The sequence below is a fragment of the Phocoena phocoena genome, chromosome 6 (assembly GCF_963924675.1).
Source record: "Phocoena phocoena chromosome 6, mPhoPho1.1, whole genome shotgun sequence".
Classification (NCBI taxonomy): Eukaryota; Metazoa; Chordata; class Mammalia; order Artiodactyla; family Phocoenidae; genus Phocoena; species Phocoena phocoena.
Window position 1 is genome coordinate 35883547 of NC_089224.1, and position 27857 is coordinate 35911403.

The following is a 27857-nucleotide window of genomic DNA, read 5'->3' on the forward strand; positions in this document are numbered from 1 at the left end:
CCAATGATTAGTTTCTGCAGTTTTTTTTTTTTTTTTTTTTGCGGTATGCGGGCCTCTCACTGTTGTGGCCTCTCCCGTTGCGGAGCACAGGCTCTGGACGTGCAGGCTCAGCAGCCATGGCTCACGGGCCCAGCTGCTCCGCGGCATGTGGGATCTTCCCGGACCGGGGTACGAACCCGTGTCCCCTGCACTGGCAGGCGGACTCTCAACCACTGTGCCACCAGGGAAGCCCAATAAGGTACTATTATTATTTCTGTTTTATACAGGAAGAAACAGAGGCTTAGAGAAACTATATAACTTGCCTAAGATCACACCACTAATAAGTGGTTGAGCTTGGATTAACAAAATGTATTTGTGTCCAGAGCCTGAACACTTAACCACTGGAGTCCATAGCCTTTTTTCTTTTTTGCCATTTTTAATTAATTAATTAATTTATTGGCTGTGTTGGGTCTTCGTTGCAGCACGTGGGCTTTTCTCTAGCTGCGGCGAGCGGGGGCTACTCTTTGTTGCAGTGCGCGGGCTTCTCACTGCGGTGGCTTCTCTTGTGGAGCATGGGCTCTAGGCGTGCAGGCTTCAGTAGTTGTGGCACACGGGCTCAGTAGTTGTGGTTCGCGGGCTCTAGAGCACAGGCTCAGTAGTTGTGGCACACGGACTTAGTTGCTCCATGGCATGTGGGATCTTCCTGGACCAGGGCTCGAACCCATGTCCCCTGCATTGGCAGGCGGATTCTTAACCACTGTGCCACCAGGGAAGCCCCCTTTTTTCTTTTTATTTGCTAAACTGTTTGGTTGTATTTAAGTTTGCATAAAATATTATTCTCAAAAGTAATAAAATAATTTTATCTGAAAATAGGGCAAACCTGAAAAAAACGTGACACAAAAATTACTCAGATCACAAAAGTACTCTTCTAGGTAATTATGCCTTAGATTTGAGGACTTTTGTAGATTTCAATGATCTTGCTCAGGTCTAAAATAGCATAGAAAATAGAAGACATTCCCCACGTTCAAATTTTTTCCCCAAATTCAATATTTAATATTAATTAAAATACCTGAATAATTTCTTCACATTCCTGATTAATTAAACGTTCAGATATTTCAGGAAGGATACCTTTTGGATTGATCGTGGTTTTAAATTCTGGTTGTAAACACTTTAAAAGTAATCTATACTCCTCCAACCTTTCAAGTTTTTGGAAATCCCAACTTTCAATGGCATCATAAAGTCCAGAATAACCTGAAAAGTAGGAAGAAAATGGGGCTTTTAGAACGCCAACTAAAAATTACTTTGAGATTAATATCTCAAAATCATGATATGAAAGAGACTGAAAACATATCTGTAAATCACCTCCATTATTTATGATCTTTCAAAAAGAAAATTCAGTATTCATTTTAGGCACCCCACATTTCAGGTCCTCTAACAACGTTTACCATCTCTTAGGAGAAAGTACTAAGGTTAAATTTGAAGTCTTACATTTGGTCTTAGTATGAAATCTTCCTTCCAAGGTACCCCATGGACTTCACCTCAGCCTCTGATTTGCCTTTCAAATGAGTCAAACCGTTATGCTATTAAGTATCTCCTCAGTGCAAATTAGTAAAAAAGGCAAAAAGAAATAGAAATTTTAATTCCTGCCCCTCAGAGGCTTACCTCCTACATTATTCCAAGAAAAGAATAGTAAGTATAATGGGAAATTTGAGGAGAAAAAATTATTTTCTACTGTAATAATCCAAGAATGCTTGGCCCTAAGATTCTTAGCAGAATAACCATGCTTGTCTGACTATAGGCCCACACTCTTTTCATTAGGCTATAAAGACTATAACCACAGGGCTTCCCTGGTGGTGCAGTGGTTGAGAGTCTGCCTGCTGATGCAGGGGACACGGGTTCGTGCCCCGGTCTGGGAATATCCCACATGCCGCTGAGCGGCTGGGCCCGTGAGCCATGGCCACTGAGTCTGCGCGTCCAGAGCCTGTGCTCCGCAACGGAAGAGGCCACAACAGTGAGAGGCCCACGTACCGCAAAAAAAAAGAATAATAAAATAAAAATAAAATTAATAATAATAATAGTACCTTATTAAAATGGTATTTTTATAGGAATTGAATGAGATAATATATGTAAAGTGCTTACATATCCCTGGCACATAATAAGTGCTCAATAAATTTTAATTATTGTGATTAATAATAAAAGTCATGTAAGTCCCACTACCCAGAAAAAAGCATTTGTTAATATTTTGTCATATCCTTCCAAATATACCTATGCCAATATACCCATATTTTGAATGAGTGTCAAATAGGTTCGTTGTCTTCCTAATATAGCTGATGATGATACATATAACATCTCAGAGGAGGTAAGAACACATGGCTTGACATGTTGATATCACATGTAGAAGACAAGGATGAAGGAAAGCGTATCTTATTAAATGGTTGAGTTGGATGGGGCAAGAACGGTCATGAAGGAGACCTAGTGAACCAAAGTACACAATGATTTTAAATCAGATAGTAGTTGAATTGATATTTCTTCAGTAAAAACTCATAAAACGAAAACTTTTGAACTTGATTAATCAACTGCATTTGTCTTGCTTAGATTTGTTCCAACAAGGGGCTGATGGCAGGTGCAGAGTAAATGGTTGAGTGCCTTCTCAGATCAGACAAGGAGAACTGGCCGAAAACTTTGAAACTTGCATTGGAGAAAGAAGAGAGCAAGTTCAGTGAACTGTGGATGGTAGAGAAAGGTAGCGTATTTGGAAGGGTGGGAGGGTCTGAAAACATGCCCTTCCTCATAGTTCTACTTAGGGCTTCCTTCAGTCCTGCCTGTTTTTCTCTCACTGTCAGAGGCATTTCCCCTGCAAATACTCATGGTTACATCTCTAGTGAGAGACCAGCATGAAGTTGAGTTCTGGAAGGCAGGTGGTTTTTTAATCTACAGAATTAGTTAGGTTGTATATAACCCCTAACAAACCACTCTCATCCAGAATTAGCCCATCCTGCCCAAAGCATTTGGGTAAGGCAGAGTCTGAGCTCGCCGTCTGGGTTTAGATTATCAGAAAAATAGCTTGAAAATTCTAGAGTTAAAGGTTCAAACTCCAGGACTCACCCACTTTTCAGAGTAGAATTATGATGGACATTGCCTGGTTCTCTTGCCTGGAAGCCATCTGGAACTGAACTAGAACAGGATTGGAAAAAAGAATCTGTTGTGATTAAGTATCTGAGCCATCATTTGGCTTCCTGAAGCTAGTAACATCTTCTCAGAGCATTATTTTAAAGGCTGAGTTTGGTAAACCATCTGAGCATCTGGTCTTAGCCTTTTTGTAGGCTTCTTTAAGATCACAAATTGTTCCAGAAATTATCTGTGTAAATATACATCTGATTTCTTGGGTCAGGTCAGGAATGGAAGACATGAGTGTCTGCTAAATCGTGCTTCTCTTTGGTTTGATTGTAAATCACTGGGGAGCTTGCTAAAATGCAGGTTCTGATTCATTCCGGGCTCAAGAGTCTGCATTTCTAACAAGCGCCTAAAGAAGTTGCTGGTCCATGTTTCACATTTTGAATAATAAAGTTCTAAATGACACTGGAGTTCAAACTCCAAATTGAGATTTCAATTTGAAATCAAAAAGATTCCTTTGGTTGTTTTAAAAGGTGGAGGGAGTAGTTGTGAGAAATCTTAATGGAAGTTTAAAATTTTAGTATTATGATCTCTTTGTAGGGCTTTCACCATCAAGATCGTAATCAAATAATGTAAAGATTCTAAGATGTGTTTTGGTCTCATAAAGGTGCAAAAGATGTCAAAATGAAAGATCTTGAGGATGATGAAATGAAAACTTTGGATGTACAGATTTTCTACAGGGAAGAACCAGAAAACCAGAATCTTAGTCAGAATTCATGCCCTTCTTCAGGTACTCAGCATCGTTTGTTCTTATCCATAATGATGCTTTTTAGGTATTTTGTGTGGGGTCATGTTTTGCAGTGCCAAAAGTCATAGCCTAATGAAAAGTTACTTAAGGAAAAGTAAGAAAGAAAAGAGAATTTATATTAAAATGGATACTTTCTCTGTAATTAGAAATGTCTTTCTCTCCCTTCCATAGCTATTGCTAGCTTCTCCCTTTTTTTTCTTTTTGTCTTCTTTTATCACTAAGTATTTGCATATATACACTGAAAATGCAAATAGAGTCCTCCCAGAAACTCAATGTCTATGAAATCCAAAATCAGCCCTGCTTTCTAAAGAAATACTTCTACTCTTTGTGAGTCACTCGCTCAGTTTCCTCTCAAGATCTCAGGGCTGCAGTGTATGTTGATGAAATGTGTGCCCTGCACAGACATGTGGAGCTGAGAGGTTGAGTGGGGCTGAGATCCAGCCTGTCTTGTTTGGCAAACAATACACTGAGGGGCTGTGTCCTCCAAAAGGAGCTCCTTTCTCTAATTCTCACATAAGTTAGCTACGGCCCTATAAGGCCCACTTTATGTTTCTTGAAGCATATTTTCATGAGGAGACCAGAAAGTTGCATAGTAAGCCATAGTCAAGAGTTATTTATAAAAGGGCATCAGGGAAACAATTAGGATCGATAATGAATAGTGGTAGAAGAAAGATGTGATTTGGGGATAGCAACATAAGGTGAAAATTTATAGATTGCTTCTGCAACCGAATGATACATATTTTTTGTTATTCCAGAATAAAATCAATGAATGTAAATTGCTTTCATTTTTTCTGACACGTAAAGGTCCTTAGTGGAACTCACTTAACCTTTAAGAAATTCCCATTTTCTTTAAAATGGGTAGGTTGGACTCAATAGATGATTTCCAAGGTCTTTTCTAGCTCTTAATATTCTGTATGCTTACCTGTTAGTGAGAAAAGCCTCTGATTATTTTTTAAAACTTCTGATTCTATGAAGAGAGAATACCATGTGAGAGCCTGCAGAATTACAAAGCATGGTTGTTCGTCAGTAAGAGATTACTTTGGGAGTTCATTATTCACAGTTAGGTGTTTTTCAAAGATCTAGGAGGGGTTTGTGGTTGTTTTGTCTCATACAGCATTTCCTTTAACTGGTGGCCATCTGTCTTGCCCTGAATTAGGCCATTCTTGCTTTAGTTTCTCCTTATTAGGCTTCCATGATTGTTTCAGAAAGAAATCTTTGTGGGTTTTTTTTTTTTTTCCTTTTTGCCATTGGTACTTTGTCATTGGGGGAGAATTCTGTACTTCAAGTCAGTGCAGAAGCTGGAATGCTTAATTAGAGACAAGGATTCTAAACTTTCTTGAATGAGGCCTTTCTTTCTAGAGAGAGAATTCTTGTCTGTTGGACAATACCTGTTGCCTTGATTCCTCAGAGCAGTCACTGTTTGGTAACTTAGTTTCTTTTGTTTTACAGAAGTGCCTCATACTTAACAGCCCATTGAAGCCAAGAAATTACCAACTAGCGCTTGCCTTACCTGCTCAGAAAGGAAAAAACACAATAATATGTGCTCCTACTGGTAAGCCAATTGCCATTACTGATATAGTTTGTTTCTCTATTTGCTTCCTTTTTTCCCCTTTATTGAACACTGGAACACAATGGGCAAGTTTCAGTTTTTTGATTGTTCCATTTGTCTTTTGAGACAACCATTCTATTAATATAGTCTCAAGGTATTTAAGGAACATGAGGAAGGAAAGAAAAATGCCCTCTTTTATTTACTTTTTAAAATTTATTTATTTATTTTTGGCTGTGTTGAGTCTTTGTTACTGTGCGAGCTTTCTCTAGTTGAGGTGAGTGGGGGCTACTCTTCATTGCGGTGTGCGGGCTTCTCATTGTTGTGGCTTCTCTTGTTGCAGAGCACCGGCTCCAGGTGTGCGGGCTTCAGTAGTTGTGGCTCACGGGCTGTAGAGCACAGGCTCAGTAGTTGTGACGCACGGGCTTAGTTGCTCCGCGGCATGTGGGATCTTCCCAGACCAGGGCTCGAACCCATGTCCCCCTCATTGGCAGGCGGATTCTCTGCGCCACCAGGGAATCCCCCGAAAAATGCCCTTTTTTAGCTTCCTGCAGGCCCTGACTGTCTGAATGCATGTTAACTAGGACGCAGCTTGATTTTTCAGTCATAGTGTAAATTCTGCAGTTGTTAACCTGCCCACATCACCAATTTACTAGTCAGTTCAGTGGGTTTAGGGGAGCCTAAAATAATGACCTTTCTACAGAAGTATTTTAGTATACTATTAGTTACATGTTGTCTTTCTCTTTATATGTTAAAAGGTTGTGGAAAAACTTTTGTTTCACTTCTTATATGTGAACATCATCTTAAAAAATTTCCACAAGGACAAAAGGGGAAAGTTGTCTTCTTTTGCTATGCAACTCCCAGTGTATGGGCAGCAGAAATCTGTGTTCTCAAAGCATTTTAGAAGACTTGGGTAGGTATAAGTTGGTCCAACTTCTTTTTCTCTAGCTTCATGTAACTGATGTGTTTTCTGCTTTGTGTTGCTTTTGGAAAACCATGATTCAAAAAATTTATAGTAGATTAAGCTTTTATATAATCTAGATGTAGTTCCTTCATGGATTCAAGTCTGTTTTGTTAGATAGACCTGAAATCCTAAATTCCTTTGATTAGCTCTTGTCGAATGAGTAAATGACTTAAGATAACTTTTATATTTAAATGGCACATTTAACTTTTTAATGATTTTATAATTTATTTAATATTACTCTTTTCCTTACTATTTTCTTTCTCAGTGGCTTACAAGAATTACAGTCAGCCCTCTGTATCTGCAGGTGCCACATGGAATATATTCTACTAGCAATTCTTCCTAGCTTACATTTATTGATCACTTACTATGTGTCAGGCTTTGTGCTGGCACTTAACTTTTCTCCAGATCTGTTCCTTTTGAACTTAGGGAGAATTTAATCCCTCGATGTTCTGACCTGGTATTTCATATCTTTGTGGTTCGTCATTCACATCATGGTTGGTAATAGGAAATTTCTGTCATTTTCCAGGTACAAAGTTGTAGGCATTTCTGGAGTAACATGTGACAATGTCTCAGTGGAACAGACTGTTGAGAACAATGGCATCATCATTTTAACTCCACAGATTCTTGTAAACAACCTTAAAAATGGGACTATTCCATCACTCTCTGTCTTTGATGATATTTGATGAATGCTACAACACTAGTAAACATCATCCTTATAATATGATCATGTTTAATTATCTAGTTCAGAAACGTGGAGGGTCTTCAGACTCACTGCCCCAGGTATCTCTAAAGTCAGATGGATTTCTCAGAAGAGTTCTAACCTTCCTAAATCCTGTTTATTTACCCTGGTGGCCATACTGAGGATGTCCTTCTGAGATCCTGAGTGCACATTGTACAACTCATTCATTAATTTTGATTGATTCATTCATTTATTCACTTAACAAATATGTATTAGGTGCCTCCATGTGTCACGCACTGTGCTAGGCACTAGGGTATAAATATAAAAAGACAAAGTACTTGCCCACAAACAGCTTAAGTTTTGTGGGGAGCAAAATATGTGAGAATTATGTTATAATTTATGGTGATGGCACATGATGGAGTGGTACAGAACAGGAATGACAGAGATCCTAAATGTGCTATGAAAGTAAGGCAAGACCTAACAGAAGTTAGGATAGGCAAAAACTAACAAGAGTTTACAAGATGGTTTTCAGTAAAGGCTACTGTATGTCCAGAGGCAGAGAGTTATGAAAGAGCATGGGGTGCTCAAGAAGCTTGAAGTTCTTTTTTTTTTCTTTGACCGCACTGCACGGCTTGCAGGATCTTAGTTCCCTGACTGGGGATTGAACCTGGGCCACGGCAGTGAAAGTGCTGAGTCCTAACCACTGGACTGCCAGGGAATTCCCAAGAATATTGAGGTTCTTGATATTTCCTGAGTGCAGAGCGTGAAGTAGTGAATAGCAGCTGGTGAGGCAGGATGGGAGAGAGGGAATGACTGACAGAACAAGATTCCAGGAGAGACCAGAGGGTATGGGATAGGTAGGCAAGTAGATGCATTAGTACGGGAGAGCAGATGAAACACCATTTTTGGTGTCATCAGAGAGGAGTGGCTGAGGAGAGTCAAGACAGAGAGTAGACGGAGGCAGGAAGGGTAGGGAATCCCTGGCGTATAACCTCTCTTCTCTCGAATGTAGGAGAGAGAGATCGTTCACTGAGGATAATCAAGATGGGAATGGAGGAGGGAGCTCAGGGTGTATGGAGAGGATTTGAAATGGTCGAGACAGAACTGAGAGGAACACAGAAGAATCGCCTGGTCATATTGGGGCCAAATGAGGTTGGAAACCATGACTATGGTTTACTGATCTCACATTTGAGTTATGTTCTCTAACCTTAATAATTACCCGTTTAGGAAGCACAGTTTAAAAGAAATTCAGTATGGTGCCCATAGACAAAATTCAGTAGAAATCACATTTCTTACAGATTTTTCTTCTAGAATAAAATTGGTAGTTAACTAGATTCCTTGCTTGATTGAATGATTCAGTCATTCAATATTTGAGTGGCTATGAGAGGAAGGAATAAATACTTATTAGAAGACCATTAAACTAAATTCTTTACAAATGTTATCTTACTGAATTCACACAGCTACCGTTTTTTAAAAATTGAAGTATAGTTGACTTACAATGTTGTGTTAATTTCTGCTGTACAGCAAAGTGATTCAGTTATCCATAGATATACATCCTTTTTAATAATATTTTCCATTATGGTTTATCACAGGATATTGAATATAATTCCCTGTGCTATATAGTAGGACCTTGTTGTTTATCCATTCTATATATAATAGTTTGCATCTGCTAATCCCAAACTCCCAATCCATCCCTTTCCCACCCCCCACCCCCTTGGCAACCACAAGTCGATTCTCTATGTCACACAGCTACCTTTTTTTTTTTTTAAGTTTCTTATTTTTTGGCTGCACCACACAGCATGTGGAATCTTAGTTCCCCGACCAGGGATCGAACCCATGCCCCCTGCACTGGAAGCACAGAGTTGTAACCACTGGACCGCCAGGGAAGTCCCACAGCTACCATTTTAAATGGCTGTTGTTTCCCAACTTTAGAGACGGCTGAAGATACTTGTCCAAGGACACACAGACAGTGTGACATGGCTGAGATTGGAATGCAAGCATGTCTGATTTTAGTCCTTTTCCTTTTCAGTATGTTGTTCTACACATCATGGGGGAAACAAGGGTAAAGAAAAGTCCTGCCTTGAAAGGGTTTCTTCTCTTGGCTTCTATGCTGATTTGTGTTTAGCTGCTGAGTAACTATTCAGTGCTGAGTAACTATTCCTGCATTTATTCAGTGCTTTGCCTAATGGGGACCTTTCCATTTTTGATGTCATGGAGAATGTCAGAAAAAAAAATAACGTTCTTGCTCTTTATCTGAAGTTAGTTTTAAAACCAGAACAAAACCTACTTTAGCAGGAAAGAGTTACATGAAGGGTTGTGGAAACATCATGCTATTTCCCAGACATCCAACGGTTTGGAGTGCTCCTCACAGGTCATTGGGCTGACTGCCTTGGTTGGCACTGGGGATGCCAGAAATACAGCTGAAGCCACAGAATATATCTGCAAATTGTGTGCTTCTCTTGACACATCAGTGGTAGCAACAAAGACAACTTGGAGGAACTGGAGGAGATTGTTTATAAGCCCCAGAAGTGTAAGTGGGATCCAGTAACAAACCCTTTGGGACTTTGTTACTCTCTGCTATTCTTAGTTCAGGGCTATTTAGATGAACCCTGAATTTTTACCCTTCCTCTGTTTAGTGGAAAATATTTAACCCCAAACTTGGGAAGTAATCACATTTCCAGCTTCTTTCCCCAATGAAGTTCAGGAGTGGCCTGTAGACAGCAAACATTCTTACTCTTCATTTCTGCAAAACTCTTATAAACGTACTGGCAATGAGAGATGGGTGCTTAGAAAATCATGTAGATGGCTCAGTCCTTCCCTGCTTTCCGTGCCTGAGGCAGACACTGAGTTCCCATTCATCATTTGAATATGTATCTGGTAATTTTGGTTGAAATGAAATTATCTGAACTCATATTTTCCCTCAAAAGATCAGAATATGATTTTATTAATAAGATCAACTAACAAATGATTCTTGAATATGAATGCTATATTAACCCAGCAAGGGAGATGGGTACAGAAGATGCATATGAGTTCATCCCCTTGCTCTCTGAATAACATATGACCGAATGAGTAAAAGGCAGAACATACATACCTGAAATAGTCAGGGAGCTGCTTGTCCCCCTGCCCCCTGAGTTTCTTCTCCTCTCACGACCCATAAGCCCAACCAAGTCGCATTCCTTGGGCTCCTCAAACGGGTCATGTGTTGTGTTCTGTCTCTAAGCTTTGTCCGTCTGAGCATTTGCACATGACTGCGCTCACTCCTTCTTGCCTCTTTATCCCACGACACTGCCTCCCCGGGAAGAATGAGAGAGTCTTTCCCATGCTCCATGACACCTTGCACATACTATGTCACAGCACTCTGTGTGGTCATTTGGCTGTGTATCTTTCTCTCCCCTAAGAAGACAGACCTCTCTGGAGCACAGAGCCTGTTCTTTTCAGCGATCACCAGAACGCGGCATGTGGTAGATGATTAATAAGTTTCTGTGGATACAATGCAAAAATGAATGTTAGGAATATTGTGAACACTCCTGGGGGTTGGGTGGGAAGGGAGAAGATGAAAGAACAGAGACAGGGTTTAAAATGTGGCATTTTCAGGAACAAGATGGATATCAGACTTGTCAGAGCAGGGCCTATGTGTTGAGTAACAGGAAAGCCTGAGTAAGAAGTTGAATTAGACCCAGACAGTGAAAGAGATGTTAGAATCAGTGCATTAAACACTAGGGAGCCGCTGCAAGGTTTCTGAGTATTTGTTTTATCATTCAGATGACTTGCCTGTGAGCTTGGGGCCTAGGGTTTTACAGAGGAAGTAACAAAGGCAGAGAAAGGTTTGGAGAGGCATGCTTTGAACTATGAAGTGTGCTTCCTGAAAAATACTCATTTTCCTTTGATGGCTCTAGTTTTTAGGAAAGTGGAATCACAGACCACCAACAGATTTAAATGCAACATATCTCAGTTGATGATAGAGACAGAGTCTGGTAAAGAGTATCTTTGAAGAACTTGGTACCATAACTCTCGGTGAGAATAACCTCATTTTGTACTCTCTCCATATGGGAACAGCCATTTATTATTCACTGGTGTCTTGCACTCTCCTTAGTTCAGACAATGTCAAGACCATATCTAGAGGTTGACTTTCTTGATTATAGGTTATTCAGGAGCCTTCTTAGTCCTCCTTTATTTTCTCTTGCTTTTTTTCCCTCTTTTTAAATCCAAAGTAAATCCTTCTGGACATGCACACCTGAAAAATACTGTATTTAAATCAATTCATTGCTTTCGTGGCCTTCCAAATTAGCTTTCCATCCTGACCTCCCTATTTATATGAATGAAACCACCATTCCCGTGAAGGCTCAGATTCAAACCTAGGGGTGATCTTTGATTCTTTCTTCTTTTGAGGCTCTCATGAAGTCACCAAGTTCTGTTCTCCTTTTTAAAATTAATTAATTAGTTAATTAATTAATTCACCAGGTGTTGTGCCAGGTACTATGCTAGGTAATGGAAACACCAAGATTAAAGACAATCTTGCCCTCAAGGAACTCACAGTCAAACAATGAGAATCAGATGCGAATAGTTGCCATGCCGTCGGGCAGAGTTACACACTGGGCATCATGGGAGCATATGGGAGCTTAGGCATGGACTGGGCTGCAGGGAAGACTTCCCGGGGGAGGTGATGCCTGAGACAGATCTTGAAGTCAGCCAAGTTAAGACAGAGAGGTAATCAAGTGAGGTCGAAAAGGCATCAGAGTGACTTCCCTGGTGGTGCAGTGGTTAAGAATCCGCCTGCCAATGCAGGGGACACGGGTTTGAGCCCTGGTCGGGGAAGATCCCACATGCTGCAGAGTAGCTAAGCCTGTGCGCCACAACTACGGAGCCCACGAGCCACAACTACTGAAGCCCGTGTACCTAGAGCCCTTGCTCTGCAACAAGAGAAGCTACCACAATGAGAAACCCATGCACCCGCAACGAAGAGTAGCCCCCGCTCACCACAACTAGAGAAAGCCCTCACGCAGCAACGAGGACCCAACACAGCCGAAAATAAATAACTAAAATAAATAAATTTATAAGAAAAAGAAAAGGAAAGAAATGGCATCAGACGCAGAAGGAAGGAGAGAGTGCAGTGAATTTTAGGACCTGCAAGATTTCATGATAATTCTAACAAGTGATTAGTAGAAAGGAGTGAAGCTAATGGGAGAGGCAAGGGCCAGTGAAGGGCCCAGTAGGCCAAGCTGAGTTTGAATTTTAGCCTAAAAGCAATGGGAAGCAGCGGGTGATTTTAAACTGATTAGTCCTGAGATGAGGACACCAGTGAATGAAGAGAGCCAAACAGAGGCGGTGGAGTTGGGGTGGTGAAGGGAGGAAGCTTTTGCAGACAGGAAGTGTTCAGCTTTAAGGGCTAGCTGGCTTTGGGTGGGAATGAGAAGGCGGGGCGGGGGGGGGGGGGGGGGGGGGAGGGTGGCGTGGCACCTGTGTGTGCGCCAGCAGGTGGTACTGGTTCTAGCGCTAGGAGTAGCTTCGGCGGACACAGGTGAGTTCAGAGTTTTGGAGATGTTGAATTTTTGATGTCTGCAAGGTAACTCCTGGTGTCTCGCCTTCTCACACTTAATTTGCTTTTCTCTTTCCTTTTCTTTCACAGCTTGATTTCAGACTTATTCTGACACCTCATTTGTCCACCTCTGTTTCCCATTGAACCCCCATTACCTGGCTCGTCTGCCTGAAATTACCAGTTTTATCTCGTCAGTGTCCTGCTGGCATCCTTGTTCTTCCAGGCCGAGCTGTAACCTGCCCATTTGCGCCCTGCTCGTGCAATCTGGTTCTGCTTCTCTTCCCAGGTTTCCCCTGTATGCTAGCTCTGTGACTTGGCATAATGATTTTGCTTCTCTGAGCTTCCATTTCCTAATCTGTAAAATGTAATATCTACCTCATGGGTTTGTGAACTGAAGTGAAATTTTAAATGTAAGACATGTTGGTTCTTGGTACATAGTAGGTATTCAGTAAACAAGCGTATATGTACACAGACACCCTACTGAGAGGAATATCTGTGTACAGAGAGTAAGGAAGAAAATTAGAAGGCAAGGCATGCTTAGAACCTTAAATGACTGGCCAGATGGCACAATGAAAAACTTTTTTTTTTTTCAGAAAACATCTCAAATTCAAAATAGGAATTTTGGAACACAGAGATATGAACAGTGGATTATCGCAGTTCAGAAAGCGTGCATGGTGTTTCAGATGCCAAAGATGAAGAGAGCAGGATTTGTAAAGCACTGTTTTTCTACACATCGCATTTGTGGGTATGTGGCTTCTTTGGAAAAGCATATTTCAGTCGTGTCACCTACTGGGAGCTGCACTGTGGCAGCTGAGAGAGCATCACTTAGGAACTTGCCAGGTGGTTCTTATGAAGCAAACTCCAAAAGTTATCCCATTCAGCATCTTCTTTGCTCTCTGAAACCTAGCACTAGAGGCAACGGGACAGAAACAAAGGCCGAGGTTGTATGTTGAGCCTCAGCATTCCCATAATTGGCATAATTGGAAAACACTGGGTGGTGATGCACATTATTGTAGATACGTGACCAGTGACAGCCATCTTTAAAGTTCAGTAGGTGGGTTGTGTTGCCATATCCTGAAGCACATGTCTTTCTGCTTTTGGTCAAGCCACATGCTGAGAAATCCAGAATCTCTGGTTGTTTGCTGGCTAATCAAGAAGGTAAGCAACAACAACCATCATCACCTCTGCTTGTCGTGCCATTGAAAATATTTTAAAATGCACTCAGTCAGTATGAATTTGTAGAATTTTAATGAATTTAATTGACTATCTGGTGTAAGTGGTCAGCACCATCATTCTGAACAGGTGCCATTACAATTCAGTGATGGCTTTGGGTGTATAAAAAGGTTAAGTTGAATGTCTGAATTACATTTTTGTGTGATTTAATCTTTGACATGTGTTCTTCTTGGAATTTTCTTTCTCTTCTAAGGTAGATTTCTAGAATCCAAAGTGATCCTAATTAATTAATGAGTCTAGCTAATTGAGGGGTTTTTTTTATAGTGTGGTTCTAAGGTTTTATTATAGTACTGTTAGAGACCATTCATCTTAAAAAAAACTAAGTTGGAATGGATTTGAGACAAGTTTATTATTAAAATTAATTCTGTGTTAATTACAGCAAATTGAACTTGAGTACAGCGAATGCACTAGGCATTAGAAACATACTGAAACTGTTTTCACTTTCAACAGATACAATGATGCCCTCATTATCAATGAGCATGCTCGAATGAAAGATGCTCTGGATTACTTAAAAGACTTCTTCAGAAATGTCCAAGCAGAAGGATTTGATGAGATTGAGCATCAAGCTCACTCAGAGATTTGAAGATGGGTGGCATTTCCAGGAGAGGAAGGCCAGTGGAGCCTGGAGACTCCAAGGGCAGCCTACACACATTGTGTCACACTTAGAGGCACGTGGTTACGCTCAGGGACTTGTCCCGGGCTCAAGAAGGTATTATACATGTCAGGACTATGATGCTTCAGGGAAATCTGGCGCTTATGAAAAGAATCTGCTGCTTATACTATTTCTTGTTTTGAAGAAGGAAAAAATAATAGGATTTGCAAAGGATACATCCCATCAAAATAGTCAATTGATAGTAGCATTTTTTGGTTTAACTTTTAGTAATTTTATAAAGGTTTAAAATTTTTTTTAAAAGTGTTTTAATGATATTAAGACTAATTATATATATGTCTTTATAAAGAAGAAAACCAACATGGCTCATAATCCCACTGCCTTCATATTTAGGAAAATATTAACTGAAAAATCTCTCTTCTTCCTCTCTCAAATGCTTTTCCCAAAGGTAATTACTGTTAATTTTTTTGCCTACCAAAGTATTAACTATACATATGTGTGCTGCTAAACACTGAACAACCAGATTTCTGTGGGAAAAAAATGTATGCATTTATCAGTATATTTAATGTATGCATTAAATTGATGGTTATTCCTCATAAAATTCTGGTCAGAGATTGGGAGATAAACTGTTTGAACTATAGCTAAAGGTCACAGTGTGTTCTACATTGCTAGAATTTAAAAACCTTTTGTAAAATGTTCCCCTTTTGCAGAGAAGCTGCAGGAACTAGAATGTATTTCCATGGATCCCAGCAATGAGAACCCTAAACTCAAAGATCTCTGCTTCATCTTGCAAGAAGAGTACCACTTAAGCCCAGAGACCAGAATCTTGTTAGCTGAAAACTGCTGTGCGTGTGCAAATGTGCTAAAATTAGCTGTTAACATTTTTGCAAAAAATCAATATTTGTTTTGATATACCATGACCAAAGCCACATAGCTAGTAGTTGCCACAGCTGGGATTTTAGGTCAGGCAGACTTGTGGCAGAGTCCAAGTTGTTGGACCCCACCTTAAATATCCTCTCAAAAACAAGGACAAGGATAGGCCCTATTGCTAAGGTTGTTGTAAGGTCATGGATGTAAAGCACTTATCACAGTACCTGGCATGTCGTTAAGTATTCCATAATTAATAGCTGTTTTTTCAAGGGTAAAGTTCCCTCTTGGTGAGTTATACCTGCCTTCTGACTCTGACACAGGAATGACCCTCCCAGTACAGAAGTGTGTATTGGATGCATTCAGAACTGACGGAGATAACAAGATTCTGATTGCCACCTCAGTTGCTGATGAAGGCATTGTCATTGCTCAGTGCAATCTGGTCCTCCTATTTGAGTATGTGGTCAATGTCGCCAAAATGATCCAAACCAGAGGTAAGAAAAGCTTTCATACCATTACTAAAAGGCTGCCATTTTATCTGATTTGTGAATGTGTCTGTCATTCCAGCCTTTCTCCTTTACTGTGACCAATGGCACAGTGGACCCTGGTATCATTGGCCCTAAAGGTGGCTTACTTGGTCAGGACTGGGTAGCTACAGTTTTGTCCACTAACATATACTCCATTTTGGTTCTTGTTCACAATGAATACTGATTACTGGACCGACATTGGCTGACATATTTATTGAAGGATAATTCCAACTTTGATTGACGCTTTGGCAGTCACATGTGGACCTTTTCTGGTTGTGCTTAGGTGCTGGTGGGCTCCCTGTATTCCAGAAGAGACACTCCAAGGAGTTGTATCCCACTTGAACTAGACAGTCTCCTAACTGGTCTCTCTTACTTTTTCTAATTTCCATAACAACGGCTGCCACATCTTTTTTCCAGAGAAACAGCTCTGAGCATGTCCCTTGCCTGTTTAGAAACTCCAGTGTTTCCCCAATTTTCTTGGTGTTAAAGCATTTTCAAAATCCAGCACCCACTTATCTTTCCAGCCTTATTCCGCATTCTTCCATTTCATTCATTAGCCGCTTCAGCCTACCTGACTTTATCATTTCTTCCTTTTTGAAGGAATTGTACGAGTACTGCTTCTGCTGACCTTTGGTTTTCCTCTTCTCCTGCCTCCACATCACCTGTCCCTAATTCTCCCAGCTGGCAATAATCTCTAATTTGAATGCCCATGACCCTTTTATCCATCTTTCTTTTTTTAAAAAAAAATATTTATTTATTTATTTAGCTGTGCCAGGTTTTAATTGTGGCATGCAGGATCTAGTTCCCTGACCAGGGATCGAACCCTGGCCGCCTGCATTGGGAGCATGGAGTCTTACCCACCGGACCACGAGGGAAGTCCCTATCCATCTTTCTTTTTTTTTTTTTTTTTTTTTTTTGTGGTACGCGGGCCTCTCACTGTTGTGGCCTCTCCCGTTGCGGAGCATAGGCTCCGGACGCGCAGGCCCAGCGGCCGCGGCTCACGGGCCCAGCCGCTCCGCGGCACATGGGATCCTCCTGGACCGGGGCACGAACCCGTGTCCCCTGCATCGGCAGGCAGACTCTCAACCACTGCGCCACCAGGGAAACCCCATCTTTCTTTTTTTAATAAATTTATTTATTTATTTTTTGGCTGTGTTGGGTCTTCGTTGCTGTGCATGGGTTTTCTCTAGTTGTGGTGAGTGGGGGCTACTCTTCCTCGTGGTGCACGGGCTTCTCATTGTCGTGGCTTCTCTTGTTGCAGAGCACGGGCTGTAGGTGCGCAGGCTTCAGTAGTTGTGGCACGTGGGCTCAGTAATTGTGGCTTGCGGGCTCTCAGGCTCAGTAGTTGTGGCACATGGGCTTAGTTGCTCTGCGGCATGTGGGATCTTCCCGGGCCAGGGCTTGAACCCGTGTCCCTTGCATTAGCAGGCAGATTCTTAACCACTGTGCCACCAGGGAAGCCCTCCCTATCCATCTTTCTTATAGCAGTTATCATTTTCCACCTATATTCCGGTGGTTGTGAACATATCTTATTTCCCCATTTCCCCATCTGTTTATTATTCATCTTTGGGGCCCTCACCATGTCATCCTGAGGGTTCATGCCAGATTGTCTTTAAGCAGTATTTCTAATAATGTGCCTGTCCAGTCACACTGTACCATGGAGACCCCAAGGAAGCCTGCCTAAGGTGGGCTCCTTGTTTATCTGAATGTTTAATATGCAGGTGCACACCTGAGTTAGACTTCACACCCTACCAGCTCAGCTCTTCTAGAAAGTGGGATTCAGTGAACCAAAGTTGAATTTTAGGAATACCCCTATTTCTCTCATATTCTCAGATTTATCAGAGTTTTAAGTCAAAGACACCAAATAAAATATTTATTTTCTAATAGGCAGAGGAAGAGCAAGAGGGAGCAAGTGTTTCCTTCTGACTAGTAATGCCGATGTAATCGAAAAAGAAAAAATAAGCATATACGAAGAAAAAATGATGAATGACTCCATTTTAAGCCTGCAGACGTGAGATGAAGCAGTATTTAAAGAAAAGGTAAGTCTTTGTATCTGTGTTACTCTTTCAGAATCTGACTGTAAGTCACAAACAGTCCCTGTTTGTGAGCATGGCTGGTACCTGTTATCATGTTGCTCTGAGTGTTATTTTACTTTACTATTCCATTCCATTCCATTCCCTGCACTGTGGGGCTTGTGGGATCTTAGCTCCCTGACCAGGGATTGAACTGCGCCCTTGGCAGTGGAGTCCTAACCACTGGACTGCCAGGGAATTCCCTGAGTGTTATTTTATTTTACTTTAAAAAAATTTTTTAACATTTCTATTTATTTATTTAGGCTGCGTTGGGTCTTCATTGCTGCGTGCGGGCTTTCCCTAGTTGCAAGTGTGCGGGCTTTCCCTAGTTGCAATGAGCGGGGACTACTCTTTGTTGCGGTGTGTGGGCTTCTCATTGCAGTGGCTTCTCATGTTGTGGAGCATGGGCTCTAGGCACATGGGCTTCAGTAGTTGCAGCAAACAGGCGTCAATAGTTGTGGTGCACGGGTTTCAGTAGTTATGGCACGTGGGCTCAGTAGTTGTGGCTTGCGGGTTCTAGAGTGCAGGCTCAGTAGTTGTGGTGCACGGGCTTAGTTGCTCCACGGCATGTGGAGTCTTCCGGACCAGGGCTCGAGCCCACGTCCCCTGCATTGGCAGGCAGATTCTTAACCACTGCGCCACCAGGGAAGTCCCCAGAGTGTTATTTTAGAACCATAAGTTTATGCTTAAAATTTCACCCTGTAGTGAGCATCAGATTCATTCTGCTTTGAGTCTCAGTGAGTTAAAATATATTGTATTAGTGCTAATACCTGAAACTATGTTTTTAGATCTAAAAGGCAAACTGAGCTAAAATTGCTCTTAAGTTGACAGTTCATTATGAGCACTACACCCTAACACTGCAAGACACAGCTCTTCTTAGTCTTTTCCTCAAATCTCTCTCTCTCTAACATCCAGAGTCCTCAGGGAAAAGCTTCCAGTGCACCGTGCCTGGGAGGTGTGCCCAGTGTTGGAAGTACGTAGGTATGGATAATAGTGTGAACTTTGGAGTGGTGCACTGATTCAGTCCAGCATTTCGGTAGTGACCTTAGTTTGGTTGTAATTTCCTTTATAACACAGAAAAATGGGGGGCAGATTAGGGAAACACACACACACACACACACACACACACACCCATGCTTTCTGCAGACCATTTGCAGAGATTTTATCTCAGACTCTTTGGAAGCATTGAACTCTGCAGGTCTGGGGCAGGAGCTTTAACATTAGAATCAGTGGTTCCAGTCCCAGTTCTGCCACTTACAAAATGTGTGACTTCAGGTAGTTCCTCGTTGAGATCATCATTCTCCTTGTTTGTAAAGTTGGGAAAATAACAGTATTTGACTCACAGGTTAGTTTGGGGGATAAAGTGAGACATATGCATTGCTTCCTACAGTGCATGGTATAAAATAAGTGCTCAAAAACGGGAGTTGTTACCGGACAGAGGCATGAGGCCTACTTTAAAACTTCATGAAGATGAGTCTTACAATTTAGTAGACCGATTCCATAGGGTTCATAATTTTGAAAAGTCATAATTTGTATGCTCAAAAAAGTATTGAGAAGCAATGAATGATCTAAAGCAAACTAATACTTATTTTAGGAAAAAATTACAGTGTTATGTCAGCGTTGACTCATTTTAAAGAACATTTCTTCCTAAAGTTTGGAGAACAAGATATTTAAAAATACCTCTTCCACACTTTCACTGAACAGAATTAAAGGGCAATTCTTTAGTTCCTCTTAATTTCCCTCCTTAATTTTACTTAGGGTAGAGTTTTTTCACTGAGCCACGTCTCCATTTTGTAGAATACAGGGACACTGCTAATAAAGGCTTTAAAACCATGTTAGCTTTGGCATAATTCTTTATCTCCCCCACTGAGTAACAAGGTGCTTACACTCACATGTGGCAGAAGCAATAGAGTAAAAGTCTTGAGGCAGACGGAGGCTGGAACAAACACATAGACATTCTTTTGTAGGCAGCACACCTGGCCATAGAGTGGGGTGAGGAGAAAATGGTTTAAATATCTGTTGAATTAGGCTATTTAATAGCATTTGGGATTCCCCTAACACCCACAGATCAAAAATGGGCAGAGGTGGTAAAGAATCAGCAAGGGCTCAGCACAAGTGCGGCCACGAGTCATTGGCAGCTGGCAATGCCATGGCAGCTGGGAGCTCAGAGTCTTGGTGTCGTCCCTGTCCTATCCTGGTGACCAGCCTCCACTGCTCTGTTGAAAGAAGAAGACCTTGCTTTCAAAGGCTTAGGAGAAGTGTATAATAAGTTAGGGAAAACCTTATGCTCTTAAAACTAAAAGGAATTATGGTTCTTGGGGTAAGCCCCCTTTCTGTGGTGTTTTGTTAAGGGTTGGGCATTGGATCTGAGCACCTGGGCCCTTCATATCAAAGAAACTCTGCAGAAGAGAGGGAACCAGTTCAGAGGTCTCTAGGGTAATCCCTGGGTAGGGGGGTGGGAGACTGTACACTTTCTTCTCTGCACCCACAGCTGCATTGTCCATTGTCTACGTGTGGCTGACCTTCACCAGAGCACTGTGGCCCTTGGGGAATCTCTGGTTACTCTCCAGCCACCTGAACATGTAGAGAGCCCAGAATCATCCAAGAACTTATTTCTATGATGGAAGCTTCAGGATCTGGTAGTATTTCATTCTGGAGGAATAAAGTATAAAGGATAGTTTTCACAGTTCTAGTTGTGGAGGGTCATTTGAAATCAAAATGAGGAAACCTACTTTCCTTTCTTATGAGTAGAGAATAAGTTATGGGTTGAAAGTTCAATTTGACGGAATAACTTCCAACGTGATGTGTACCCATGACTGCACGCAATCGGGGTTTCATAGTTTTGCTCTTTCCACCTCAGTGCAGGGAGTTAGGCTGCTTCTCAACCACAGGTGGGCAATGGGGAAGCAGTGTGCTCTAGACTTAATTTGTGACTTTGGTTGAACCTCTTTATCCAGTTACTGAGTTTTACTTAGTTTTCATTATAGCAGTAATAGTTTTAATTTATTAGGATTTATATTTATTGCCTTCAGTGACATTTAAAATATTTGAGGTTATTAATATTTAATGAATTTTAGTATATAATTGAATATCATTAGATATAAGTGAATTTTTTTAATTGGATGCCCAAAGGGCAAGTTTATATTTTTACCCTCTTTCCTATCAAATCCCCCCCCACCGTGAGCCTGCATTAGGTAGTGATCAGAACCGTGTCTGAGAAAAAGAAATTAAAATTGCTCATAGGGAAATGTATATCATGTAACCCAGTAATTTCACTTCTAGAAATTTACCCAAAGGAAATAACGGGATTAAATATACATAATGCAACAGTTTTATGGCAGTGAAAACTTGAATTGAAAATAGGAAGCATTAAGCATCCTTTATTCTTACAAAAACAATGACGATAATTTCAAGTGGGATGGGGTGGGGAGTTGGGGGACAGAAAATCGTATTTTGATTGTTTTCCTAACCTATATTCCAGGCCTAAATTTTTAAATATAAATCAAATTTTATTTGAATTTGAAGTGCTTTAGAGATCAATGGATTCTCTATGGATGATCAGTAACCAATACAAGATATACGGGGGTGGGACATTTCCATTCACAGTGACAACAATAACTGTGACTCATACATGCAGAACATGGGCTCTCCACCAAGCCCTGCAAATGCTTGTTTATTTATATCAACGGGCCTCACAGAGTTCCATGTGGTAGAGCCTCTTATTATGTCATGCTCCAGGAGGGAAACTGAGGCATGGAAGTTTTCAGTGTCAGTAGACCACACAGCTAGTTAGGGGTGGAGCTGGCAGGGCCCCTCTGTTTAACTACTACATCTATTGGCCTAACCAGAAATGTTTGAAGTGTAAATACGGACAACTAAAAAAATTTTACTTAGAGATAGAAGGTAGATTAAGACAAAAGAAATGCCATGCTCTTGAATGGAATGACTGAATATTTTAAAGATGTGCATTTGCCGCAAATTCTCTTTCAGGTTTATCATAACCCATAATCAAAGTATAAATGATTTTTTAAAATTTATTTCTTTATTTCTTCTTGGCTGCATTGGGTCTTTGTTGCTGCGCGCAGGCTTTCTCTAGTTGCGGCAAGTGGGGGCTACTCTTCATTGCAGTGCGCGGGCTTCTTACTGCGGTGGCTTCTCTTGTTGCAGAGCATGGGTTCTAGGTGCGCGGACTTCAGTAGTTGTGGCACACGGGCTCAGTAGTTGTGGCTCGCGGGCTTTAGAGCGCAGGCTCAGTAGTTGTGGCGCATGGGCTTAGTTGCTCCGCGGCATGTGGGATCTTCCTGGACCAGGGCTCAAACCCGTGTCCCCTGCATTGGCAGGCGTATTCTTAACCACTGCACCACCAGGGAAGCCCTAAATGATATTTTAAGTTGGTAAAATGGTTCCTGAGTTTATACAGAAGAATAAATAAATGAAAACAGCTATGACATTTCTGAAAAAATAACTCATGAATGGGTATTGCCCTACCCAATACTAAAGTACAGATCACCATCATTAACATTTTCATGGTTCTTACCAAAAGACTAGCCTAACAGACCGAGGCTAACAACAAGGAGCATTAAAGCTACGCCAGGCAGCCCTGAGCAATTATTAACTCATCTTACCTCCCAACAGCCCACAAAGTAAATGCTATTACTACTATTCCCATTTTGTATAATAATTGAGGAAACTGAGGCACTTGCCCCAAATCACACAGCTGCCAAGTGGTAGGAACAGGATTTGCACCTAGGCTATCTGGTTCCACCTGGAACACTTGATAAAAGAGAGGCAGCACCACAAACCACTGGGACAGAGCGGATCCTTCTACAGCTGATACTGTGGAAATCACCACGTTCCTTCTTCCTTTATGATGTTTCATGTTTTCTTCTTTTATCATGTCCTTCCGTTTAGAGAACTTCCTTTTGCTCTTCTTTTAGGGAAGGTCTACTGGTGAACAAATTCTTTTAGTTTCCCTTCATCTGAGAATGTCTTGATTTCCTCTTCATTTTTGAAGGATATATTGCTGGATATAAGCGTCTGCGTTGACAGGTTTTTCATTCAGCATTTGAAAAATACTGTGTCACTTTCTTCTGCTCTCCCATAGTGTCTGCTGAGAAATCTGGTGTCATCCAGATTGTTTTTCCCCTATAGGTCAGGTGTCAGTTTTTTTCTGGCTGCTTTCAAGATTCTTTCCTATGTCTTTAGTTTTCTGAAGTTTAATTATAATGTGCCTTGGTGTGGTTTCTTTGGGTTTATCCTATTTGGATTTGTCCAGCATCTTGTATCTGTAGGTTTATGTTACATTATGTTAAATTTGGGTAATGTTCCATCATTATTTCTTCCAGTACTTTTTAAGCTCTGCTTTTTCCCCTCTCCTTCCAGGACCCTAGTGTCATAAATGTTAGATATTTTAAAATGGTCCTAAAGGTCCCTGAGTCTCTGTTTATTTATTTATTTATTCATTTATTTTGGTCTGTTTTCTTTCTGTTGTTTGCATTGGGTCATTTCTATTGTTCTGTCTTCCAGTTCACTGATTCTTTCCTTTTTCCTCTCCATTCTGCTGTTGAGCCCATCCACTAAGTTTTTTATTTTGGTTATGGTATCTTTTAGTTCTAAAATTTCCATTTTGTTCTTCTTTATGTCTTCCGTTTCTTTGTTGAGCCTCTATATTTGTTCATGTTTCAAGAGTGTTTATGATGACTCATTGAAGCATTTTTATTATTGCTACTTTAAAATCTTTGTCAGATATTCTCACATCTCTGTCATCTCCATGTTGGCATCAATTGGTTGTCTTTTTTTTTCACTCAGTTTGAGATCTTTCTGGTTTCTGCTATGAAGAGTGATTTTTAATCAAAACCCAGAGATTTTCATACTATATGATGAGACTTGGGATCTTATTTAACCTTCTGTGTCAGCTGGCTTCTTTCTGATATCATTCTGGCAGGGGAGATGGGGGACATTGTTTCATCACTGTCAGGTAAAGGTAGAAGTCTTGGTTTCCTACTCAGCCTCTGTTGATACCAGCAAGGGGAGGCTCCTTGTTACTGCTGTGTGGGGATGGGTGTTCTGGCTCCTCATGTGGTCTCCATGGACGCCACAGGTGAGGGGGGCTACCATTTGGCAGGACTGAAAATCCTGGCTTTCTCTGACACCAGCAGGTGGGAGTGTTGAGGTGCTTTGTTAACAGACCTGCAGAGTGGAAGTCTAGGTTCCACGCTTAGCCTCAGGGTTCAGGGTTTTTTGTTGTTGTTATTGTTATTGTTGTTGCTGTTTTTTCCTGTGGTGTTTGGTAGAACAGCTGTTGTCTGAAAGTTTTCTGTCTTGCTGGCTGCCCCTGTTCTGGTGGCTGCCCCTGTCCTGGTCTTTTGACCAGTAGCTAGAGAGATAGGGTTTTGTTGAGATTTCTTTGTCTGTCCCCATAGTCAGTTCTGGTTGCCAGCTTCTTCAGCTCCATGTCTGGGATATAAGAGGCAAAACGAAAACCCAGGAAACTCACTACCATGTTGTTTCTAGGGTCCCAAGGTTCCTAGCTGGTCTGCCTTCCTCTCTTCACCCTACAGAATCTTATGGTTATTTTATATATAATGTCCAGGGTTCTTAGTTGTACTTAGCCAAGGCCTAAATTTTGAGATAGAATATGGTCATCCTATACAGACATTTAATTTTACTGTAATTCAACAATACTCTCTGTGGTTGGAAAGGAAGAGAGAAAAAAGATTTTAGGTGGTGAGGGATTCTTCTGCCTACTGTTACATTCAGTGGGTTTATGCCTTGAGAGTGGGTGTAATTATTCCTGAAACAGTTAATGCATATCATATGTCTGTTTGTGAAGGATTTTTTTTTTAAAGATTTAATTTTATTTTATTTTTGGCTGTGTTGGGTCTTCGCTGCTATGCATGGGCTTTCTCTAGTTGTGGCGAGCGGGGGCTACTCTTTGTTGCAGTGCGCGGGCTTCTCATTGCGGTGGCTTCTCTTGTTGTGGAGCGTGGGCTCTAGGCGTGCGGGCTTCAGTAGTTGTGGCACGTGGGCTCAGTAGTTGTGGTACACGGGCTTAGTTGCTCCGCTGCATGTGGCATCTTCCCGGACCAGGAATCGAACCCATGTCCCCTGCGTTGCAGGCAGATTCTTACCCACTGTGCCACCAGGGAAGTCCCTGTGAAGGATTTTTAAAGTTTTACCAACTACTAAAGTGGAAAGCATGGTTCACATCACTATTTTACGGACATCTTTAGTGCTTTTATGGGCATCTTTGATGAAGATATTAAAGGGCTAATTGGAGGCCACAATTAAACATTAACTAACAAAGAATTCTCCTATTAGGAGAATCAATAAAATTACCTATGAGATTTTTATGAACAAAGCCAGGTACTGTATGTTCATGGAAGTTGTATAAGAATGAATGATTATGTACATATATATGTGTGTGTATATATATCCTAGTTATACTCTAATTACATATTTGAGGAGGTTCTTTTGTTTGTTTGTTTTGTTTTTTTGCATCTAGGTTTGCCAGATACAGATTCATGAAAAATTCATCAGGGATAATCAAGGAAAAGTAAAACCTGTGCTTGATAAGGAAAATAAAAAACTGCTCTGCAGAAAGTGCAAAACCTTTGCATGTTATACAGCTGATATAAGAGTGATGGAGACAGGCAGTCTTTTTAACAAATAGCACTGGGTCATTTTTTAGCACTCATTAAAGCTTATTATCTATCAGTGAGATATTTATAGTAAGAATACTATTATTCTGTTGTTATCATGGCCATGGTCCATGTATTTTTAAAAGGCTAAAAAGTTTAAAAGAAACCCTTGATGTTCAACAATAAAGAAATAGCTTAAAAATTGCTGCACAGCTACTTAATTATATATTACGTAGCCATTACAAATAATGGTTATGCTAAATGCACCATGGTATCCTGGATTAGATCCTAGAACAGATGAAGGATATTATTAGAAAAAGGGGTAAAACCTGTAGTTCAGTGTAAATCTGAAATTACTCGAAAATAAAGTTTGTTAAACAAAGTGATTAGGAAGCTTATATAGTATAATGAAAAACTTCTTACAAACTAATGGTACAGTGGGAAAATTAATGAGGATAGAAAGTAGTAAATATGCTATGATCATAGCAGTGCAAAATAATAGCAGCAATACCACCATCACCACCACCAAAAAAAACACTTACGTTTGTACAAAAAAGGCTAGAGGAAGTATACTAAAATGTATTAATACTTTGCAGTGAGACACCATGATTTTTTCTCTTTCTACTATTTTGTGTTTTCTAAACTTTCTTCTGGGGATATGGATCACTTTTACAATGGAAGCAAAATCTCCTTATTTTAAAAACATGACATCTGCAGGTTAGCTTTCTAAAACTCTTAGATAAGGGTTAGAAAAATCTCCAAAGACAAAAATTGGCTGTAACTATTGCTGCCGATTGGGGAGAGTGGAGGGCCTGGGCCAGGTCAGATGAGAAGTTATTACTTTAGGGTTCTGTTTAGTCTTCAGAAAGCTGAGTCTTTAATCAGTCCAACATTGGAGCAAGAAGCGTATTAGGGGTAATACTGGCAAGTTCCCATACCTTTCTGAGTCTTTTTCTTTAGCAGTAAAAGGAAGGTCCTTTCAGCTCCAATTTGGGTGATCTTCTGTTGAAATGGCCCTTTTAGACTATGTTTTCCCGAGGGACTGGATATGTAGGATCTGGGTTTGTTCTGTGCACTGTGGTGTTTGTTCAGTTTATTCTAACGTTGACTGGGGGCGGGGCCAGTGGACACATTAGTCCCTGAGCCTCTTCAGATACACATTGACCCTTTGTTGTTGTTCTCTGTATCCTTTGGATTCTTCCTGTCAGGGCCACTGGTGAACTCAGGCTTCACAGATCTTCAATAAATACCCCTTTGTCTCTGAATTAATAAGGAGTATCTATTTTGGGGAGCCAGGTTGCCTGGAAACTTCTTAGTCCTCCTCTTCATGAGGTGTCCCCTGCCCCCTCACTTGCACCTCCACCTCCACCCTAACCTCTACCTGTGTCACTGGTGGTCAGGCTGCGTGGATTCTACTCTGGCCTTGAGGCAAATCCACATTTCCTTCTTACTCCATCTGTAAAAGAATTGGGATCCCGCCTTCTCATCATCTCTGATTATTGTGGAGTTTTCTTTTTTTTAAATCACAATTATGTTCTGGTTCTAACGTTCTGTTTTGTATGCTACTCGATCCATTCATCCGTAGGAATGCCATTTCACTATGGTTGGAGTTGCTTTCAGGGAGCATTTTGTGAGTAAGTTACACCCCAGACCAAAGAGCTTTGGGAGTTTTGAGAAGAGAGCAAAGATCTTCTGTGCCAGGGAGGACTGCAGCTATGACTGGGGAATCCATGTGAAGTATAAGGTATTTGAGATTCCAGTTATAAAGACTGAAAGTTTTGTGGTGGAAGATGTTGCAACTGGAGCTCAGACACGGTATGCAAAGTGGAAGGACTTTCATTTTGAGAAGATCCCATTTGATGCTGCAGAAATGTCCACTTGAGCTCAGGACCTCAGTCTGCAGGGAATGGGTGACCTTGAGTGAGGAAGAAATTAGACCAGTGGGTGAATCACAGATCACTTGTACCACTGTCAGGATATTTTCCCTAAGGCTTGTACTGTACTGAGTATATATCACTTAACTTCTGTTGTTTTCAGCAGTTTGTACTGTATCACTTACGTAAAACACGAGTGAATGAATCACAGCACTCAGTGAATCACTTTGTAGGTCAGTAGAGCTTGGGAAAAATGAAAAAGGCTTAACTTATTGCCATTCTTCCCTTCAGAACTCACTGCCAGTGTGCACCGCTAGCCACTCAGTACACATTGAGATAAATGAATGAGTGAATGGAATGTTGAAAGGTTTTCCATGCTTCCCTTTCTTTCCTTAACCTACTGTAAAC

General features: G+C 40.9%; 1 protein-coding gene across 1 annotated transcript; it reads left to right on the top strand.

Moving 5' to 3' along the window:
- The first annotated feature begins 2580 nt into the window (after positions 1 to 2580).
- Positions 2581 to 27499, top strand: RIGI (RNA sensor RIG-I). Its single transcript, XM_065878499.1, is given in 20 exon segments — positions 2581 to 2722; positions 3761 to 3926; positions 5371 to 5453; positions 6206 to 6291; positions 6293 to 6360; positions 6938 to 7081; positions 7083 to 7191; positions 9462 to 9567; positions 9570 to 9620; positions 10987 to 11064; positions 13076 to 13099; positions 13215 to 13313; positions 13316 to 13367; positions 14310 to 14420; positions 14546 to 14568; positions 15180 to 15372; positions 15580 to 15830; positions 17751 to 17902; positions 25440 to 25581; positions 27159 to 27499. Coding segments are annotated over 20 exon segments (2388 nt in total). The 5' UTR covers positions 2581 to 2613.
- Positions 27500 to 27857: the final 358 nt, after the last annotated feature.